The 23,027-nt window shown below is 42.5% G+C and overlaps 2 protein-coding genes and 1 non-coding gene across 3 annotated transcripts in view; all 3 read left to right on the top strand.

Annotated features, from left to right (window-relative positions):
* Positions 1–16,876, top strand: part of LOC128439696 (protein jagged-1b) — a 39,959-nt gene extending 23,083 nt beyond the window's left edge. Inside the window, exons 4-12 of the mRNA XM_053422086.1 lie at positions 5,007–5,255; positions 6,526–6,586; positions 7,589–7,719; positions 9,280–9,399; positions 9,623–9,736; positions 12,615–12,728; positions 16,170–16,283; positions 16,651–16,697; positions 16,859–16,876. Coding sequence (XP_053278061.1) covers positions 5,007–5,255; positions 6,526–6,586; positions 7,589–7,719; positions 9,280–9,399; positions 9,623–9,736; positions 12,615–12,728; positions 16,170–16,283; positions 16,651–16,697; positions 16,859–16,876 — 968 coding nt within the window. The remainder of the gene's footprint in view (positions 1–5,006; positions 5,256–6,525; positions 6,587–7,588; positions 7,720–9,279; positions 9,400–9,622; positions 9,737–12,614; positions 12,729–16,169; positions 16,284–16,650; positions 16,698–16,858) is intronic.
* A 161-nt stretch (positions 16,877–17,037) lies between these two features.
* Positions 17,038–18,285, top strand: LOC128439695 (delta-like protein 1). The gene is made up of 3 exons (XM_053422085.1): positions 17,038–17,198; positions 17,613–17,763; positions 17,849–18,285. Exons 1-3 carry the CDS (start codon positions 17,151–17,153, stop codon positions 18,283–18,285), a joined length of 636 nt encoding a protein of 211 aa, XP_053278060.1. The 5' UTR covers positions 17,038–17,150.
* Positions 18,286–22,906: 4,621 nt separating this feature from the next.
* trnah-gug (transfer RNA histidin (anticodon GUG)) lies at positions 22,907–22,978 on the top strand. The gene has a single exon. It is a non-coding gene; the product is annotated as a tRNA-His (tRNA).
* The last annotated feature ends 49 nt before the right edge of the window (positions 22,979–23,027 follow it).

Here is a 23,027-nt window from a genome sequence, read left to right as displayed (position 1 = left end):
CAGGAAGTAAGACGATCGTGTTTTGGGTTTGAAGACCAGTGTTCTCCCCATGTCACCAAGAAAAGATTTGTTTTCATCGAGCAACATTTATAAAGGCAACAACGCTGTGAGGGCTTGTTTACGAGGAGTGTGGCTCAACATTGTGAAACAATGTGAAAATATCCTCTGTGTGTTTATGTCTGTGATCGTACGAGGTTAGAGGGTCTTTTATCCAGACCCTTTAATTTCCTGCTCGTCTCCTTGTTGTTTCTCCTCATAATCAGGAAAAGCTCCATGACAGGGAATGTGAGCTGCATGCTATAAAAAGACAAACACACACACACACACACACACACACACACACACACACACACACAAGGATGGAGACAGATGTTCGTATGCTTTCCTCATTCCTGTCATGCCACAGACTTCCCTTTCATCCCGCCATCCTCTGCCTCGCTCTCAGCCAGGGGAGGGACCGTGGTCGTATCCAAAAGATAGCTGAGATAATGAGAGCTGCACCACAGATCCCTCACCGTCTCTGTGTCCGTCTCTCCCGTCCTCTTCCATCTCTCCTTCCCTTTGTCCTCCAGCACCGCTCTTACATCTTGTTTGCATTATGTGCCGTTTCCACCGGAGCTCACAGACAGCCTTTACATTGGGTCTAAAGCCGTTCACTAGGCCGCCGGCTTAGCTCAGCCCAAACACGGGTGTCCTGTAGCAGACTGAATGGACTTATCAAGCCCGGCTGCTCATCAGAAAGGATTACTGAGCCCGACTGTGTCTCCTTGGAAATAGTGAGAAATACGATGCTCTGTGTGCATCGACATGTGACCTTCACTGAGTTTTGTTAAAATAAAAATGTCGCTAGTGTTAATGTGCAGAGGATTCTCCGGCCTTTGTTTTGTTTACACAGTTTTTGCCCCAATTATTTTCACTTATAATGGCTTTTTACTCCCCAAAGTATTCGCTGAGATCTGTAGAATCAATGTCCAGCCGGATAATAAACACAAATATCCAGACAAATTGCAAACAGACTACAGGTTTAGCCAGATTATCTAAACCCTCTTACTTGGAAGTGGAACCAGAAGAGAGCGTAACTGAAATGTTTCTTATAATACTGTTAGTGGGAGAGTTCAGGAATGTCTCTGTTCTTTTTCATCTAACCTGGGGACTGTTTAATGGAAGTCATTTGTGTGAGCACTATTTAGTTTTGCATTCACTCTCATTAGGCAGTTTATTAAGTACACCTAGCTTAAAGTAATGCAGTCCAACACAACAGTCCTGTGATTTCATGTTGCTGGAGGTTTACTTATATTTCTTCGATCTGACCGCTCACGTTTCGTGTCTCTTCACTTTCACCACTTTCCCAGGTCTCAGCTTATACTTGCTTTTTTGTAATATACACATTTACTTCATCTTTAAACATTTGAAGGACTTTTTGAAGAATTTGAAACCCACATCACTCACATTTGTACAACATTTCTCTGCACGTTTATCAAGTAGATGAAAGCATGAAACTGTTGTTTATATACTAACCTTACTAATGAAATTAGGACCCACACTTAAAAACATCGCTCCCGTCCCCTATTGTGGTCAGACACTCCACTCAGGGTGATTTTAATTTTGGCGTTTCAATGTTTGTTGGAAACACCCATCTATTATCTACAGTGTTTCCCACAGAATTCAGTCAATCTATGGCAGCAGAAATGTGGCTTCCGCAACTCGTGATGCTAATGGTACTTATAGCGAGTTCTCGCTGATCTCATTGGGCGAGAGCTTGTGTGTGGTTTTAGGCTAAAAACACGATGTAAATGACAACGTTTCTAATTGAATTTGTCGGGTCTTTAATGACACCACAGGAGCAGTATGGAGGCATTTTATGTTTGTTGTTTGAAGAATTGGTCCCCGGTTACTTCACTTGTATTGGATTTGAACACTATTTACCCCCTGAAACTAGGGTGACTCAAACTCTTCAACCACTCCTCCATCAGAGTAGATAATGCGTGAATTTTCATTTTTGGGTGAACCATCCCTTTAAGGGTTGTGGGGTCGATGGAGCCAATCCCAGCTGACAATTAGTGAGAGGCGAGGTATCATCAGCTGACATACAGAGACAGACAACCATTACCAATAACATTCACACCTATAAAGATAATTTAGTTTCATTAACCTAATCTGCTTTATGCTATTTTTGGACTATAAAGGATCTGGAGTACCCAGAGAAATACCATGCAATCATAGGTAGAAGATGCAAAATCCACACAGAAAGTTCCCTCAGGTTCAAACCCAGAACCTTCTTCCTGTGAAGGAACAGTACTAACAACTGTGACACCGTGCTATGTGTAATCTACTAGAATCATGTCAAAGTAGCAGCAGTTTAAATTCCTCCATTTTAACCCTGTGTTAACTTGTGTATAAGGTCATTCTGGGTTCATATACGCAGCTGTGGTCGCCCATGAGTCAACTGTATTGAGGCAGCACTCGCAACCACAAAATTGCAACCGCCACTGGAGTGAAAGTGGACTTCAATATTAAAGCGTTATAATGTAAACCAGCTTGTCTTTAGAATTCAAGACACATGTTTAGACTTTGTGCTTTTATCCAGACGACAGAGAGTTCACTGGAGCAGCCATGGAAACATCACAACAGAAAACAAGATCAAGAATCACTACCTGGCCGATGCATTGGTCTGCAATAATCTATTGATTTCTATGGAATACAAAGTGGAGTAGAGGTGTTTCCTCTCCTGCAGCTTGTATTTCACAGTTGATATTAGGCAGTGGGGACAATCACCAGAGGCCAGAGGAAGAGATTCAAACCCTGTTGGTCTCTGAAAGTGTGATTTCAAAGACGTGTTCATGCTGTTGTTTTTCTCACCTCGTATTCGAGCCTCTCCCTCCATCTCACAGCCTCTCTCTCTGTTCTTGTGTTCACATGTTGTTTCATCTCATTGAATCACATTACAGAGGAAATCAAACTCTGTTATGCACCTTCCCTGCTTTGTTCTCTGCTAATGCGGTTATTTTTTATAGCTTCCGCTGCTCTTCTCCTCTGGCAGAGAAGAGGTGATGATGAAATTAGCCCTTTGACACGCCAGAGTCATAAAATAATGAGAAACCCACAATGCACTGCAGTTGCGTGATGGGTGTTAGGAAAAGTGGGCCCTCAGATTTGACTACATGGCTGAGCTAACAGTTTGCTCAGTGTCTGCTCTGTCCCCATTCCTCTTTTACTCTCTTAAATACACACACACACACACACACACACACACACACACACACACACACACACACACACACACACACACACACACGCACGCACTCTGGCCAATATGTGCCCCTGTTTTCATTCCTTTGTGTCAAACCACAGTGATCTCATCTCTCCATCAGGCAGTTTGTTATGTGTGTTTGCTAATAGCTGCCTCCCTTCCTCTTTGGCTCTGTTTGCCTCTGTCTCTGTCACACACACACACACACACACACACACACACACACACACACATACACACTCACACACTGTCTCTCCATCACTGACTTACGTCCAACGTGGCTTCCCTTTCCTTTCTGTGTTACTATCGCACAATCTTTCCCTTCATCCTCACCACCATCCCACGCACACACACACACACACACACATACAAGTACACACAGACATACACTCGCACACATTTTCTCAATGCTTTGTGTTAATACCCTGTCAGAGGAGATTATAATTGAGTTGGGGGGACAGAGCCTCTGGGAAATCCCCTCCAGGGGTCAGGATCAGCAGCAACTGCCCCTGGGCCTGGTCTGGTCCTCTCTGGTGCTCGGGCTGGCCCCTCTCTTCCCTGCAGACTCTCGACCCCTTTTGTCTGGTCCTACAGTTGACTCTTGTCTCCATCAATATCCACACACAACCTTTTTTTGTGGTTTTCTGTTCAAACGCTCACTGTCTAATCAAGCGCCGGGATGACTGTTGTACCCAGGAAATCCTGCCTGAGAAATCCTAAACAAATTAAAGGATGAAAGAGTTAAAGAGAAGTTCACTCACAGCGACCGTGAGAAACACATGAGTTTATCTTGTCGTAAAATGTATCTATTTAATTAGCGGTTCGTGCAAAGCCGCCGAGAAGTTTAAGCTGCACCCATTTATATTTTCATTTTGAACAACTGTACCACCTAAAAAAGGTAACAAACCCACAGGGACTAATCAGTGGAGTCTGCAGTTATCTTCAGCTTCTCAGTGGGTTTAATATCTTTTATTTCATTGTTTGGATTTTACGGCCGCTCTAATCAGAGTTCTTTCTTGCCACGGGCTGTTGTTTTCAGTGAAAAAGCTCTTAAAGCCCACTGTACAGTGACGGCACAGCTGAGTTACAAAGTAAAAGACAAAGAAACCAGCTGGTGAACACAGTGGACGATTTAACAGCTAAAGAGCCACAATGAACTCTGAACGTACCAGGTGGCCCTGATCATGACATCACATTTATATTAAAGCTGCATCGTAACTGCTGGATTAATTGTGACACATTCACCTCATCAAGTTTTTACGGCTAATTTATGCTGAATTGACGTACGTGAGATACGTAACTGTCCCTTACTCCCATTCGTCCCTTTCGTTGACATTGACACTGACATTGACATTGACATGGTTGTTAAGCAGTATGTCCACTAGAGGGCTGCACAGATCTCACATCTCACAGAACCTTTAACATGGGGACAGTGGAGGAGGTTGTGATAATGAAATTCTTTAAAAAATTAGGCAAACTGCTTTGAAAGTGCTGATGGTCCAACTTGCCAACTCTAAAGGTTGGCCCATTGTTGAAATTTCCTCCCCCAGTCCTATGTTTGTCCCTTTGGAGCTATTGGCTACACTGCCCCCCCAGGATTTATGATGGTACTGCTTTATTTCGTCAGACAAAGTAAATGCACGGACAGTATATCCTTGTATGAATATAATGTTGAGCATAAATGAGCCTTTGAGGTAAAATCGACTTTACTTCTACACATTTGTACAAAGCATGTCTTCCTCTCCTCTTCCTCCAGGCCAGTTAATTGAGCGAGTCCTCCTCTCCTCCATGTTGAACCCCGGTGAACAGTGGCAGACGCATCGCCACCACGGACGGGTGCTCAGTTTAGAGTACCGTCTTCGCTTCCGCTGCGACTCCAACTACTACGGACCTTACTGCAACAAACTCTGCCGGGCCCGCGACGACTTCTTCGGTCACTTCAACTGCGACCCCAATGGCTCCAAGGTCTGCATGGAGGGCTGGACGGGGCCCGAGTGCAAAGGAGGTGAGATAGGAAACCTGAATCCTAGCTGTGGTAGATGAGGTCACCCTATTAGGTCCCTTATACATTTTGAAATGAGCATTGTTCCTACATGTTTGTTTTGGAAATCAGTAGAAATTTATAGATTCATTAAATTCAAGTGTTTAACTCATCGACAGACTTTTCAAAAAGGTAACATTAAAACAAATGAATGTGAAAGGGAAAAATGTGGCTGATGTGTTCCCTTTAAAAAAAAAACATACATGCATTTTAAACCAGGCTTCTTTTCATTTTCATTTTCATTCCCAAAAAAAAGGAGATCTGAAAAAATGTTGGTTCCCTGAAATTACTGATATTGCATATAATTATATTACATACAATAATTATTTTCAGTCATTTAAGGCCTCACCATTATAAGGAGTCATGGACGATTTGCTTCTCATTTCCCCTCGCACTGGAAGGGGGTTTCCTCTTTAACGGTCCTTTCCAGGGTTTCTTAAAAGGTTTCCCATGATGGTTTCCTTCTTTTCCTGTCTATTTTGAAACTGTTCAGGACTGTTTAAATAAACTTGACCCTTAGCTTCGTTTGTGAACCAGTGATAGAATTTCACTTAGCTGGAGATGTCTTATTTTGGATCCACGCATTTATGTGCAGTCACGTCAATAAATCTGACAGCCTTCAGGGCTCAGCACTGTCTGTGAGTCATCGGCTGGACGACCTCACGGTGTGACCTGGGAGCGCTGCCATCATGTTGTGATGGTAAAAGTGAATGTAGGAAACCGGAGTGGAAACCATGGGGAGCCTGAAGGACACACAACTAGTTAAAGGACATCCTGCAGCCCTGCCTGTCCATTCCCCGTCTCACTTCATCTGACTTCCTCCTCAGCAGGTTGCTGATTGGGCTGCAGAGAAGCAGGAAGTTTGAAAAATTAGCAGGGCACCTCCGTTACCGCCTGGAGGCTTCTCCTCACGGTGGAGTTTTTACTGTCCAGTTCCATAAATGGAAACTCTGAGTAATTGTTTCGAGGAAACAATGTCACAAAGGAATGCATGAAATGTACATAAAGAACAGATGACATTTTTTTCATTGTTCATTGAAAACACTATGAAGATTGATGCTAATTAATCATCTCTTCTTTATCCAGGTTTAATGTAGGTGTTGGGTGACAACAGAAGTTATTTTCTGTGCAGTGACACAAATAATCATTGTTGTAATCATGATTAATGATTGTTAAAGATGATTTCTTGTTAATAACAGCTCTATTTGTGTGTGTGTGCCTGTTGTGTTCACAGCGGTGTGCAAGCAGGGCTGTCATCAGGTCCACGGCTCCTGTAATGCACCAGGAGAATGCAAGTAAGTCAGAAGGTTACTCACAGGCGTTTTATTATTTCCACCAAAGGGACTAATGAAACAGAATCCAAGGTTTAAAGACATAATTCTGAACTCAGTGTCACAATGTACAAAGTCAAACCATCATGGATTCAATGTGAAGCGGATTCGACTCATCAGTCACAACAAGATAACCTCACATTTTAACAGTACACTGCAGTGTGGTGCGGTATTCTGGACAAGAAGCAGTTTTATTAAAGTCAGCTGTAATTTACTGAACCCTTTCTCAACTCTGATGGTGCCTATTCTTTCTCGGCCGGCTAAAATGCTGTATTGATTTTTGTTGTTGTTTTTAAACCTCATCCTGGATGAGATATCGACACTGAGGCTGGAATCCAGTGAAATCCTTCAGCAAAAGGCAGGTTCTGGCTGAACTGATGGATTTTCTACACGCTCAAATCTCAGTAGTAATTGTTCAAGTAATAAACTCCCTTCACAAATACCACGACTGAAGCTAAGAGGAGCATATAATATGTTAAATGATGTATTTGTTGTAAGTGTAGCTCTTTGGCTGAGCTGTGGAAGAGACCCCCCACAGAGCAAGTTACATAGACTAACATTAGTGAATGTTCCTCAAGCATCAACAGGTTAAACAGCAATATAGGAAAAGTTATAAAAGATAGAATAACAAAGCTTCTCTGTCATCGTCCGTTATATTAATACAACAGCAGCAACAGGTACAATATGCATCTGAAGTGACTTATGCAATTTAATCTCAACTTTAAAAAACTTTGATTAAAAAATGATCTATCAGTATTTGAAGAATAAATTGAAATCGTGAACTCTGGTCTCTGATGAATCTGTGATCATTACAACATGGGACAGCCAAATTTGGCTTTAGTTTTTTGTCTATCTACTAACTAAAACTAACTTAACTTTTTCTTTCACAGCATGGAGATAGTTCTGTGTTACAGTTACTATTAATCCTCTCAATATGACAAGTGTCTCTGTGATCTCCTCCTCCAGGTGTCATTACGGCTGGAAAGGTCCTCTGTGTGACCAGTGTATGACGTTCCCCGGCTGTGTGTACGGCAGCTGCACTGAGCCCTGGCAGTGTGTGTGTGACGTCAACTGGGGAGGACTGCTCTGTGACAAAGGTCAGATAACTGTTACACTGCACTGATAGAGATGACAGAACGTTTTCATTTTGTAATGAGTGGGTTGAAATGATCTTTATCAGTTTCCTGAATGTTTCTGTTCAGTTCAACAACCGGAGCTGCGAGTATCAAGGGCACTGCAGCTGCTGTCAAATGCATATGATCCTCACTTAAACATCCCACATCCCAATCTGTGGAAATGGTTTTTACTAGTTGAAAAGCAGTTGTATCAATAATAAAGTATTTCTAAAAAATGTAAAGATTTATTCAAAACTAGAGTAAAAAGGCAGATCATCCTAATGTGTGCCCTTATGGAATGCAACCTTTATATTATTTTCATAAATATATTTATTTTACTCTCTGAATCTTAAAGTATAAAACACATTTTGGACGTTGCTCTTGAAATTCATGAACACATTGATGTGCTCATTAGTGCAGAGTCATGAACGAGTCACTGAGGCAAATACTGAGGTACTTCACATGCTGGGAACACGAGGGTGAATGACTATAGTCATATTAGTGCTATTAGCGCTTTTCGTGATGACAGCAGCATATTTCTGTTCTGGGCTGCACTGGGAGAAGAAATCGGTGTTGGCCCTTTAGCCCAGACGGTCCCCATCAGATTGATTATTTATCGATACCGGCACAGAGCCTAAAGGGGAAGGTGGTGAAAGATGTAGAAAGATGTTGATTGCCGGTCCAGTCCTGTTTCTGTTCCAACTGGATACAGCCAAGTTTCTCCACAGCTAAATTCCATAAGTATGGATCTGTGTTCCCTTTGTGAGGAAGAGAAAACGGCAGTGTAGTGTTTACTGGTCAAAACCTCAGTGTTTGTGTGTGTGTCTGTGTGTGTGTGTGTGTGTGTGTGTGTGTGTGTGTGTGTGTGTGTGTGTGTGTGTGTGTGTGTGTGTGTGTGTTAGACAGGGGCAGTATGTCAGCCGTTGTCTTCCCGCACCTTCTGATCTCCAGTATGAATTATGACCAAAAAAAACTCCTTCTGGGTTTCACTCTCCACTCTGAAGCGTTTCCCACCAAACTTTATCAAAGTTCCTCCAACTTTATCCCTGAATAAGACCGACCACCTCCCACTTCTGTCCCAGTGTGGGAGCTGCTGGGATCTGGGAGCCAAACAAATGCCCACGGGACGGTGCATTGTGCAGAGGAAAGGTGATAGCCCCGGGTAAGGTGAATGTGAGCGCTCTTAGCTAGGTGGGGTCCTAAGCTGTTTCACAGTCGGCTCAGAAACCCTGTGGTGAGACAAAGAGACTGTGGGCACCGAGGAGATCATTAGAGAAACTAGACCTTTAATCAACCTCAACACTGGAGAACACAGGCCCTGCAGCTACTGGCCTGCACAGTCAGCACACTGAGCCAACCTGGATACACTGGTGTGTGTGCGTTTGTGTGTTGTGTTCTTTTCCTGAGCCAAAGTCATGCAAAGTGAACCTGGATCCAACTGCTTCCTCATAATTGTATCTCCTCTTCATTAAATGCTGTTTTGTGCTGTGAACTTAAATTAAACTTAAAAACGCTCCAATCATATATTTTGAATCGTTTCAGATCTGAACTACTGTGGCACCCACCATCCCTGTAAAAATGCTGGGACCTGCACCAACACGGAGCCCAACGAGTACAAGTGTGAGTGCCAGGACGGTTTCAGAGGACGTAACTGTGACATTGGTGAGTGTGGACCCTGAAAATCCATGTATTTAAATACTGCCTGTGGATACAGCAGAGATACAGAAAGGGTTAACACGATGTGAAGGGAGCAAAAGCTTTGTTGTTCATTTTACACCACTTATATATATTTGACTATTAACTGTAAGTGCCTGTGTTGGTGTCTTGGGTCATTCAATTTCATCCTGTTTTCTTCACCTCCGACATCTCTCTCTTCTGTCGACAGTGGAACATGCGTGTTTGTCGTCCCCATGTATGAACGATGCCACATGTGTGGAAGATCCAACCGGCTTCAGCTGCATCTGCACCGACATCTGGACCGGAAACACCTGCACTGAGGGTGACTGGCACACACACACACACAACCGTCACTTACACACACACAACTTAGAGAATGGGAGATTGTCTGTGATTGGTTGTTATTGGATAAAAGCCAGTGAGCGACTCTAATCAGCCCAACAGAGGAAGCTAAATTAGCCCGAGCACAAACAGTATCAACAGCAATCAGGGATGTGTCGTCCTCTGTCTCTCCCCCGGTGTGTCTGGTGTGTGTGTAAATGGTCTGTATTTATAGTCTTGCTGACCAATCATAGCACATCAGAGTACAAGTCACATTCAATCATCCACACAGTGCTGCTATACACCCTTTATCCACCCTGGGCACAGCTGTATGGGGCAAAGTGGGGCTCAGTATAATGCCTGAGTACTGGGGGAGTGGTGGATCGAACCACTGACCTTCTGGTTAGTGGATAACCAGCTCCTCCTCCTGAGCCACAGCTATGTGTGTGTGTGTGTGAGTGTGTGTTTATGTGTGTGTGTGAGTGCTTTGTTAATCAAGTCAATCAAGGTTTTATTTTCTAATGGTTGAGTATCGTAGGCTGTCTTAAGATGTAACATATCATCCCAGATATATCCTGGTTTTATCTGCGATGGACTAATGTGTCACAAGCACTTTAAGTGTGACCTTTCACCGTGGTAAGAACTGTTAATGTTGTGTTCACTAAGTGCGACTGAAGTGGTATTATACTCTTAGTGTAGAGAAACGTAAAGCAGATGCAGGTAATATTCAGGTTCTCTACTGTCCACAACAAGGCAAAGGATTAACCCAAAAATTGAAGTCACACCACTTACATTCAAAAAAGTGCAAAGAATGATGAGTATCAGTAGCCCACAGCTCTTCTTCCTCAGGCTCATACCAATCTCAAGAGAACACTACAAGAATAAAGTTGTATCTCATATGTGAGAATTTGTGCAGCAACATCCGGTTCCCCTGCGATGTGTGTGTGTGTGTGTGCATTTTTGAAAAAAGCAAATGAAAGTAATGTAATCGCATTTTGTTTTCTCTGTGAGGAGACTGATGCCACTGCTAACCAAAAGAACAATACACAACTGTGTGTGTGTTTAGAACAGGAATGATGACATGTTGTTGTTGGCATTTGTCTGAGTCAGTGGTGGTAACATTAGTTTGTTTTTTCTCATAAATATTTGTCTCTTAAATGTCCCCATCAGGCTCCACACTCCCAGCATTTAACAAAGGCTTTCTTTAAAGAAAAATAGACTCAAATCCAAACCCCCCGGAAAACCCTGTTGCTATTATATTTTCTCAGATTCTTTACCAAAAGCATCTTTAAAAAACAATATATTACAAAAGGTTCTTGACAACCGTTGCTTTTGCTTTTTGAATGACGCAAAGGAGAATTTAGAAGTTTACTTGAAAAGTTGAGCAGTTTACCATAAGTAAATTTGAGAATTCATACAAAAACAGGGAAGCATCCTCCAGAAGACGATGCCCTGAAATATAAGAAATACACACAGTTATTGTAGGAGTTTTTAAACAGCACAAAGATTCCCATGAGTTGTCAGGACTGGTCGACCTGCAACGATCTCTACACACCACGTCACTGCTGCCCTCAGCCCTCACACTGTGCTTACATCTCCCCCTTCCATGTTTTGAAGTAGGGATAAGGGTCAGACATGTTTCTGGCCACAAAGTAACGACTGAGCCGTCACAACAGTCTGTCTCGTGTGGTCATCTGTGTCTGTGTGTGTGTTTGTGTGCCTTATTTGCAGTGGGTCTGAACTGCAGTGGTCTGTCAGGGTTGTGTGTGACAGACACAGTCAGCCGCTGGCATGTTAACACATCAACGAGAAGCATTTTTATCAGATAAAGAGAGAGAACAAGAAGAAGCAGAAGAGGAGGAGGCAGACAAACAGAGAAGTGAAGCACTTTATTTGGGCATTGGTTAGTCACTCTTGCTTGTTGTTGCACAAGTGTGGGTCTATCTCTGTCCCTGTTGTGTTGGGTTTTGTTGTGTTGGGTTGTGGAGGGATCTTCGGGAAAACACACAGTGAGAGGACCGACAGGCTTGCAGGGAATGTCGACCAAAACCACAACACCGCCAACAACACAGCTCTGCTATCAGACTACATTACCATATGCTGTGGGGTCCAAAATATTTATATATGTATATATACGTACACTGTATACATCCCTATATTAATTAAAGGCTTCTCTGTTTGTTATGAATTCTCTGCATAGTTATGGGAGACTTGCCGCTCGCATAACAGGGTTATTGCTCCTCTGGGTTGGACTTGGGGTCAGGAGGATGTAAAATGGTTGTGGTGCAGGGTTAGGTAAATGAAGAAAGGTTGTGAGAGAGACACAGAGCCGTTGAGTGAGAAACGTACCCCACAGAAATATGCATGGGAAATGTTGTGATGCCACTACTACACAAATATGCCATGTGTAATAGGAAGTTATGCATGGCTAACCCCATAAACGTGGAGCCCTCTCTCTATCCGTTTGTGCTCTTTTCTTCTCCTCTGTTTCTAATTCGCTCCCGGTGCAGTGGAACCAGGCGTGGCTGCTCGGTTTCGCTATTTCTGTTTCAACCCAATGTCTTTCTCTTCTCCCGTCTTCCTCCTCTCCTTTATTTAAGTTCCCTCGTTCTCTCCCTGCTCTCTGGGAACTGCTGGAGGTGTGGGCCATGTATGTGCAGCAGATGATTGCATTTATCAGTGTTTGCACAGAAACCAGAGCAGCAGAAAGGAGAATGAAAACACCGGCTACCAAAGCATCCGCATACCAGAGCTACGTTTCAGCTCAGACATGTGCACATCACACACATTTCAAATCCCTCCTTCATATTCACACACACACACATTCCCATTACGCAGACCAGTAACTCATGTTGGATGGTTTCTCTTCCTCTCCGCAGCGGTGAGGCAGTGTGATCGGAGCCCTTGTGGACGAGGAGCGACGTGCGAGGAGACTCCTGGAGGTTACAGATGTCTCTGCCCGCCTGGATGGACTGGCAGGACGTGTCAGCTGGGTCAGTGGGTCAGAATTAAACAGCTCTGACTTCAGTGGAATGTTACATGTATAATACATATATGCATGTAGGTCACTGCTGATGAATAATGTTGCCTTCATATTCATCTATAAGATACACGTAGATATTTCAAACAACACATTCCTGAACTTGTTAGAAATCTGCTTTACTAGTAAATAAGTAAAGCAAAAGGGACTTCTACTACCAATCGAGACATATTAGCAAAATGAGTTTAATCAATTCAAAGAAATATTGCCCAGCTGTGACAAAAATGTAGATTCCCAACTTCCTGTCCAGAGTTGAGATTCTTGGCCTTCTAGTTTAGCTCCATCAAGGTCCATTTAGCAGCGGATCCGGAGCTTTCAATCAGAAGAACTAACTAGCTTGGCTATGAAAAAGGTTTCATGTAGCCTAGTGCAAAACACTGTTCACTGATCCTCAGTTTAACTAATGCAGTAAACCTGCCTATATGGAATGGGCTGTTTGCTTTGCCTGTGTCAATGCTGGTTGCAGTTTTCTTTCTGAATCTGTAAAGTGACCTGCAGTAATCGAGCTGCAGAAAGTAAAGACCTGCTGCTGGACTCTGAAGCTGCTATTTAAAGTATTGTGTGTTCAAATCGCACTAATTTCAACACAGCGCTTCCTTGGGCCTTTAACAATACACATGCCAAGTATGACGGGGATAAGATGAACGATCCTGGAGATATGCTCTCTAGATACAAATAGAGATTTCTGGAACTATAAAATACAGCAGGTGTAAAAAAAATTGTAAAAAATGTTAGTCATTTTGGATTCATTTGCTGTGAGATATAGTTGTATGGACTATATATACTGACAAAGATCACCTCCATTAATATTGTGATAGTGATGAAAAGCTAAAGGAAATGTAAGCAAAGCAAAAAAACAGTGACAACAGCATTTTTAGATGAAGAATCATCAGTTATTTGGATTTTTTTTACAGTGCATGAACTCGTGATAGTTTAAAGAAGTGTTTAAAATGGAAATTGGTTCCTGAAAGTTGTTGAAAAGGAGAAGCTCACTCTTATCTTATCAGATTCAGACACAAGGGCTCTTAATGCAGACAAACAAGGTGGCCCAGTCATTACCAATGATCCCATGCAGCTCAATAAAAGCAACACTTCACCAGACACAGCACCTTCGTCAGGGGATAAGACTACTTAGTTTCACTCAAGAGTGAAAAACATATTGAAGCCTTGAGTGTCTGGTTTTTCTTTTACAGGATTTGTTGTAACGATTTCCTCTCTCGGAGCAAGAGAATAGATTGTGAATCGGTTTATATAACAGGCATTAGATATACTATTAAATAAAATAGTTAAGTTCGAACTCAGCCTGACAGATGATCATTATATCTCAAATTATCTTTGGGTAATCATTTTTAATCTTTAACAAATGTCTCGACAGTTCTTGCAGTTTTCTATTAGTGAGATCATTTAATATCTTTCATCTTCAAATGGATCTAATCTTAGGACTTTTAACTCTAATCCTGTTAAAAAACTGAAATTAATCCAAGTTGTAGCCTAATACACAGACAGATGCTTCTAAAAGCTGCAAAAAAAGCAGTTTTTTAATTGATTTGAGATGAAATATGCACAAATTAAAGAAGCAGTACAAGCCAGAGGCGTGTTTATTCTCCTATCTGCCCATCCTGACTGTGAATCAGTTTTCTATAAATGCCCTGTCACGGCCACACTCGCTCATATTGACAAGTGTGCTCCCACAGGGTTAGAAGTAGAGCAGAGGGAGTGTTGTCCACAATCAGGTGATGCACACACACACAGTGTATAGTCACATACAAAGGCTCGGGGGTTATGAAGTAAAAAAGCAGACATATTTCAGGGTGACAGCCTCTCCTGCTCCTCTGTGTTACAGTGATATGTCACTCTGACACTTGATAATCCCCCGTAGTTCCACATCACAGGTCACCAGCTCACATTATAACACACACACACACACATACAGCTTTCCAACACGAGTGATAAAACTCTTATAGCCTGAACCGATAGGGAAAGCATCAGTGGAGCCCCAAATGGGGAAAAGCAATTATAGCTTCTATCAGTTTCACTCTTTTATTAGGCGACTTGTGTCCCCACATTTTCTCTTGTTCCAGGCAAATTCCCTGAGCTTTTTCCATAGATAACAACCTAACACACACACACACACACACACACACACACACACACACACACACACACACACACACACACCAACACACACACAGTGCTCCATCCTAATAGGCCTCTCGCTGATGGTAACAGGTTTAGATTACCTATAACTGACCGACTACTTCCTCTTTATTCATCCAGCGTTTCTTTCTAATCCTCCTCCTCTGCTATCAGAGCCGTGCCCTCAGGGCTTCCTGGCTTTAAACCTCCCAGTAGGACAGAGGGTGGGAATAAGCACACATCAACTTAACAGAAGAAAAGGTGCTGCAGGGGGGGGCCAGTGCATAAAGAAAGAAGATGTGAGAAGATATATGTGACGTTGAGTCTCATTTCCATGGGACATTTCATCGATGTAGAGCTGGTTATGAGTTATGCGGCAAGATTATATATGTATTGATATTTATATCGGCCTTCTGCTTTCAAGGCGATACAGTTCATTTCAACCAGAGCCAACAGAGACACGTACCCAGGGGCGTTGTAAGGGGCTTTGGGGGCCCCAGGCGAAGGGGACCTAGGGGGGCTCTGCACTGAACCCAAACGGACCCCACAGAGTCTCTCTAAAATGTTGTTGCCATGGACTAGCATAAACAGCTGCCCCCCCCCCCCCCCCCCCCCCCCCCCCCCCCCCCAGGCAATTGTCTGTTGTGGCTACCCTGTTTTAACGCCCCTTGGTTTACTTCCACTCCAAAAACATACATGCTATCGCTACATGAACTCCTGATGCTGTGGCACAATTTATACCAGATAATCCAACTGAATCTGACTGAGCCATTTTTTCACACTATCGCTGAGTCAATTAACAAGAGGGGGACATAGAGGTTTGGTACAAGGGCCTTTGTCTCCAAAATAGATAATATAAGAAGGACAAATTTCCCAGAAGGGATTAATAAAATGCCCTTAAATCCATTTTAAATCAGGTATGAGCTCCTCTGTTGGTTTCACTAATTGGCAATTTAAACTCCCCTCACCTCATCAACCAGCTCATTTAATTTCAGCTGATTTCAATGGAAATGTTTAATTTCTCATGATAACTTCAATATGACCCATTGTCATTCTAATTATACATGCTCAGTGCTTCCACATCCGACAGTCATCAATCAATCAATTATCAGTTGGAAATGTAAAGATTCACAGTTAAGATCCATACATTTTCTCGTGATGTGACTTCAGCTTTAAACAGGTTAAAATGTTGTTTATGTTACCGTTTGTTATTTGAAGTCGTCTTAGAAACGCTGTCCTCTTTCCTTTGTCCCCGTAGACACCAATGAGTGTGAAACTAATATCTGTGTTCACGCCCGCTCTTGTCGCAACCTGATCGGTGGATACCTGTGTGACTGCCTCCCTGGATGGACGGGTCCTAACTGTGACATCAGTGAGTATGAAAGAGAACGACGGAAACAAAATGACAGGAGAGGAGAGGAGTGGTGGCAGGTGCCGCTGTGGCAGGTATTGAAACACGGAGGGGCCTCTGTGGATTGTGTTAAAAATGCCAGTTCCCCTGCAGTCCCCGAGAGCACGAGATCACTTTACTCTAACTCCAGTTCTATCAATCATCTGTCACAGCATTCCACTGAAAGGCACTAAAAAATGTAACACAAAAACAATAAAGTGTGCGAAACGTGTGTTTTTTACAATCTCTGCATGTCATGTTCCGACTACACTTTGTGTGTTGTTGTTTACATCAATACTGTGTCTGTGTGAGCGTTTAATATCTCCTCTCTGCTTCCTCTGGTTTCTAGGGAACAGCAGCTGTCAGGGTTTGTGTTTGAATGGAGGACGTTGTGAGGTGAGTCTTCTCCGCCTTTGTTTTAATTCCCTGTCGTCTCTGCATATCAAATATCATATCACCGGCCCTCAGTTATTTACACTGGTCATCTTCTTTGTATCAGTCATTATCTGTGAAGGAAAATAATACGATTTATGTTAATATCGTGAACCAAATTCAAGAAATGCAGCTCCCTCTAGAGCTTATTTTGCCTCAGGCCGTGTGCAGTATTTATTCTCAAATGTGTCATAGCCTGAAGCAGACTCTTCCCTTTCCTTCTCCAGTGCCTCTTTCCACCAACTCACACAATCATTGCTCTGTCAATCTCACCTCTGTCCCACCAGGACCAGGTGTCCGGGGTCCAGATGCTGGTGTCCAACTGGTTTCTTGGGGAAATATTGTCAAAATGGTCCGAGTCCATGTCTCAGCGCCCCCTGTCTCCACGGGGGACAGTGTGTGGAGAGGGAAGGAAAGATGGTCGCTTGCAACTGTCCCATGGGATTCTCAGGGACCCTCTGTGAGGTTAGTCATCCCTTCATAGATTTATAGAATCAAAATATAAATTTAACAGACATTCGGCAATAAAAATTAAATTGATAATATGTCAGGTTCAATTATTTACTGTCATAAATGTCTGGCAAACATGAAAACAAACCAGAATGAGCAAGTTAAAAAGAGTCGTACAAAATGAAAGATATTAATAAAATAAATAATTAAACTAAAGATTTTAAAATAATTGCACTTTCAATTTAATTGAATCTTGAAAACTCACACTGAAAGCAAATAATCTCTTAACCAGTTGAGGCATGGATAACAATTAAACTCGAATGATCATTTGCGGTTTCCGATTTTCAAAGGATTTGTCAAACTGTAAAGCTATAGGAAGAATAATGAGCCTTTCTTTTCCGTATCATTTTATTCCGTACATCATTCCAGATGGTGTTGGATCTGTGCAATCCCAATCCCTGCCAGCAGGGGGTGACCTGTCACAGCAGCGAAGGCAGGTACATGTGTGCCTGTCCTGAGGGTTACTATGGTAACGAGTGCGCAACCCTCAAAAATCCCTGCATAGGTCAACACTGTCCAGGTAAGACAAATAAAATGAAGGTTTGTCTTAAATAGGTCAAATGTTAAATGCCGGTCTGATCCTTGTCATGTCTTCACGTGTGCAGGTGCCATGTCTGACACGCCACACGGAGGCCTCAGCTTCTACATGATCCTGGTGGGCGTCTTAGCGTTAGTGACCGTCTGTGGCTGCGCTGCCTGCGCCTTCATCCTCTCCCACTTCCATCGCAAGCGGAAAAAGCAGCAGGCCGTCCCGCAGGAAGAGGGCATCAACAACCAGAGGGAGTTTGTCAACCTCATCCGAAACGTGGACCGTCCCGTGCCCCTCCTGCCGCCCGCCGCCCCTCCCACGCAACCCCTCGCCCCCGCCCCTGTCTCACGCTGCTACGAGGAGATTGAACTGACCCTGCCGCCCTCCCCGGCCCCCTCGCACCCGTCGCCCGCGCTGAAGCCCGCCCACACTCCCAAACTGGACATTTCCAACCGCGACAGGGAGAAGTTGAACCGCTTCCACTTCTCGGACAACCAGGAACTGGAGGTCTGACCTTTGACCTCTGAGGCATCCGAGGAGCTTTTTTTAATTTAATTTTTTACGTCCTCTGCACTCTTTCGCTCACAGGGCCCTGTGTCCAGATGCTGCCACTATATCATAGTTGCAGTTATGAAAACGAGACGACCCTTTGACCTTTACGTGCTCAGATGGCAGACACCTGAGAAGCAAAGGCTGCTAAGTGGAGGGGTCAAAAGTCTTACTTCGTCTCTTTTACGTCGTCTATTTTGACGTCTGTGAGAAGCAGCATATGCACAATGTTTGACTGAAAGACTCTTCAGGCTCTTGAATTAATGTGGAGACGTGGAGAGTGGAGTGCCTGACGTGCTGCGGAGAGGAAACAGAGGATCATCCTCTGCAGGAGCCTCTCAACATGTTTCCTGGTCCATGATGCCACGATGACTGGGGTTCAGACCCCCATTTCTGTTTCAGACTGAACTCAGACAGACCGAGCAATGAACAGATGTTTATTTAACACAGTGTGTTTCTGTGTCTGGTTGTTTGTAAGTTTGTGTGTGTGTGTGAGTGTGAGCGAGAAAGAGAGAGTGTATAATAAGAGTGTGTGCGAGGGGGAAAAAAGAAAACAAAGTTGATATACTTGTGAAAAGAGAGTGCGTACTCCTGAACTTCTGAAAAACTGTTTTTTTCAAACTATACACTGTTGCCTGCATTGTCTCTGTGATACTACAGTATGTTAAAGATGTATGATTGTTTCATACCTGAGTGTAAAATAGCTTTTTGTACATAAATATATTGTACATATTGATGCTCTTTTTGTACTGTGGTTTGGTCTGAAATCATTTCTGTACTACTTTGCTCTATTTGTCCCAGTTCACTTTCCCTCTGGAGCAAACAGCACATGTGGGTTGTAATAAAGGAGCATTTACCAACTCTATCCTATTGTTTATTGCCTGTAATCATTCATCTCCACAGTTGGCGGTAGAGGGAGGTGTCAGTGCTGCAAGATAAAGATAACTGTTTCATGCACACACTGTTCACATCTGAAACACAATACACTTAAAAAGTGCTTCCACAGTTTCATTGTACACCAGTATGTAAAATATTAAATGTATAGAAATGTTGGAATTACACTTTCAATATTGCCCTTTTTCTGAATATTCAAATTGTATTCATTGAATCAGCCATGGACAAAGGTAATTTAGAAAATCGTTCTCAATTTTATTTATATTTTCTTTAGACTCTTTACAATCTATATGACATGTGTAATCTGTACTTTGATCCTGGAGCTGGATAAGAACAATTAAAGAAACCTAATGAAAGACCACATTATTGCTTCGATATACAGGTTTAAATGAGTATGATTTTTAGGACCCGTCTTAAATAGGTAAGAGGAGTTAGGGGGGATAATTAGTCAAACGTGTAGCAGTAAAACAATACCATTAGTAATAAATATATAAAATAATGTCAAGACTGTGTCAAATTGTTGTTACTACTGTTGTGTGAGCATAATTATCAGATGCTACAAGATATCATTGTCAAACTGAGGGAGGGAGGATATTTCAGGAAGAAATGTGGCCGCTGTCAGTGGGTCACACTTTATAGTCTCTCTCTCTCTCTCTCTCTCTTTCTCTCTCTATCTCTCTCTCTCTCTCTCCGTCTCTTACTGATAAATGTTCACATAAACACTGATTGGTACAGAGCCAGCACCTGATTAACTCCATTCTTCCCAAATGACTGTGACTATAATAAACTTTGAAAGCTGGCGAAAATTTCACAGGGTTATGACAGAGGTTGGCTTAAGAGGGAAACTGTTGCCAGTTAAAGTCAAACCATTTGAATCAAAGTTAGTGACATCATCGTATTTACAATGATATAGTTTTTACAGCGACTGCAGTTCAGACAGTGCTCAATATATCAAAGCATATAAGAACAAATATTAAAAAGTATTTATCTGGTATTGTGGTTTGTGTGAGCTCATACGAGTCAGGCTGATGTTAGAATAATAATTGTAGTGTAGTAGTAAGTAGTGGTTTAGTGTATGAATGTGTGTAAGAGGAAGGCGTTTGTGTGTCAGGGCAGTGTAAAGTGACTTCGAGGTCACTGCAGCGACAATTAATGTGCAAATGGATGTAACAAATGTGACCTCTGGCCTCCGCAAACAGCAACAGTCTGGAAATGAACGCAGGCTTCCTGTCGCCACCCTGGTGAGGAGGAAATGTAGGAAACAGAGTTTACACACACATGAATACACAACTGTAAGTATGAGACACTTTCTACACCTGCTGTGAGGCCCAGGATGTCAGACCACTGCTCACAGATTAGAAAGTTGACCTCCAGCTAAGAGTTGACTGCTCCTCAGTCAAAACACCCCAGAGTTCTTATATATAAATTCTAAATAACTAGGGCTGTGAAATGATTATAATTTTTAATCAAATTAATCACAGGTTTCTATGGATTAATCACATTACCGATTTTTTCAGAATATTTTTGTGAAAACAAGATTTATGACATTTAACTTTTCTTTTGTGCTGCAACTCAGCAGTTCTTCAGCAGTTATCATTGCTTTTTCATATGGAACATTAATATAATCTTCATCCTAAACAGAATTCGGGCTCCTTAGCCATTGTGTGGTTGAATAAAACTTTTTTTTTTAAATCAAACAGAAATTATTTGAGCTTCTTAGCCATAGGATGGTTGACATTTTTTATATTTTTTGTCACACAACCATTAACCACACCATGATACAATCTAATGCCTCTAAAGGCCCTCTTAGCTACTCGGTCTTTAGCCAGTTGGTGAGGCAAACTAACTTGTTCAAATTCTCTGACAGTAAAGCTGACCGCTTCTTTTGCACAATGTGTCCTGCGAGTGAGTCTGGTTTGGCGCATTCCACTTGAACGCCCCTCGCCGACCAACACATGCTTCGCGTTGCGGTGGTTAGGCGGGTATTGCTACGGTGAAACGATAACGTCTTCTCGCAGAGTGTGCATATCACCTTGGTTTTACTGAATGTTCGATCTTTGTTTTTTTGGAACACGATCTTCCCGTCCAGAAGGTCCTCAGGTTCATCAGAATTATCCATGTTGTTTGTTTGTTTGAATGGCAGCTGCTGTCTGACTGCATTACGCCGGGTTCACACCGGACGCGGAAGCGACGCCGAAGCGAGGCGTAAGCGCAGCGCCAATCCTCTGGCTCCCATCCACTCCCATGTTAAACCGCAGCGCTGAACACACCGGAGGCTGAAGCGTAGCGTTGTGCCGCGGCTGCCTAGCGCCGTGAAGCGATCGTTTCGGCGTCGAGTCTATTTTTTCCGCTTGACGCGAGCGTATCGCGACAGGAAACACACTGAAAAATGATTTTAAACAAATCAAATATGCATCCCATACTTTGTAATCACGTTCTGTTGTCTTGGAGTTTTAATTTTACCAGCCACATTATTTAATGTCCCCCTCTGCCCATCCACTACAGCCACACAAGCAGTGATAAAGATAAAAAAGAGAGTGGGGGGGGGGGGGGGGGGGGGGGGGCTACGTATTCTCCACATAGGCTTGAGTGGAAAATACGTAATTTACCCTCGACACCCGACATTTAACGGAGCTAACAGCGGAGAAGTTCTTCAACATGGATGACATTAAATTAATCATTGAAGTGAAGAAGTAACTTGAGTTGTATGATTCTCAGCATATGTTGTATACAGACAACACCAAAAAAGACACATGTTGGGACGCTATTGCAGTTAATGTTGGAGCAGCAAGTAAGTATATGCTTGAAAAAAATGTTTAAATGCCGTTTTTACTGCAGGCTGATGACAGCAGAAGTATGTGATATTATTAGTAATTCGCTTCCGCGTCCGGTGTGAACCCCAGTCGCCGCTCAGAGGCGGCGGAATTGGAAGGTCCTTCTGCGCATGCGTTAAATGCGTTAAAAAAAAAAAAAACGAATTAATCCTGTAATTTAATCATAACGCGTTAACGCGTTATTTTTCACAGCTCTATAAATAACATATACATATTATTAAGTGATATTATTCTATCCCTGGATCATTATTATTGTTCCATTTATTTAATATTTACATGTAAATGGGACTTATAATGTTGCAATTGTTCACGGTAGAGCTAATTTGAACTGTTTGATGCAGCATTGAGTATAATCTGTAATATTATATGTTATATATGATGTATTATATGATGATTATATGTTTTGTGGGTAAAATCTTAAATTAAAACTAACTACTGCAGCTGTAGCAGATAAATTGTGGGTAGTAAAAATGACAGTATTTCCCTCCAAAATGCAGTGGAGGAGAAGTATCCAGGAACATGGATTAAACAGTATAAGTACCTTAATTTGTATACATACATGTATTAGATATATTCGTAAATGTAATCTGGATCCTTTTTAAATATTGCTTTCCAGTACTGGTGTTATTATTTAGTGTAATTAGGCCCGAGCACTGGCAGGCACTGACAGACAGTGAGGCCCTATTGAAATTGTAAGGATTATTATTATTCAGGCAAATGATTTGGCTTTTTTTCGAGGGCTTTAACATGCTCAAATTCTTACCAAAATTTTCAGGAAAATTAGAAAGTGGTGAAAATGTACTTATTCTGGACGAACTTGGTGTTCCACCATGGTCTGCAACGCCAGTGAACAGACAGCCGTGATCGTATAGTGGTTAGTACTCTGCGTTGTGGCCGCAGCAACCCCGGTTCGAATCCGGGTCACGGCAGCAATTTTCAAGAACTGACAAAACAAATTAAGGTACACGGTGAAACCGA

Source organism: Pleuronectes platessa, chromosome 5 (genome assembly GCF_947347685.1).
Source record: "Pleuronectes platessa chromosome 5, fPlePla1.1, whole genome shotgun sequence".
Classification (NCBI taxonomy): domain Eukaryota; kingdom Metazoa; phylum Chordata; class Actinopteri; order Pleuronectiformes; family Pleuronectidae; genus Pleuronectes; species Pleuronectes platessa.
This window is presented reverse-complemented; position numbering and strand designations above follow the sequence as displayed.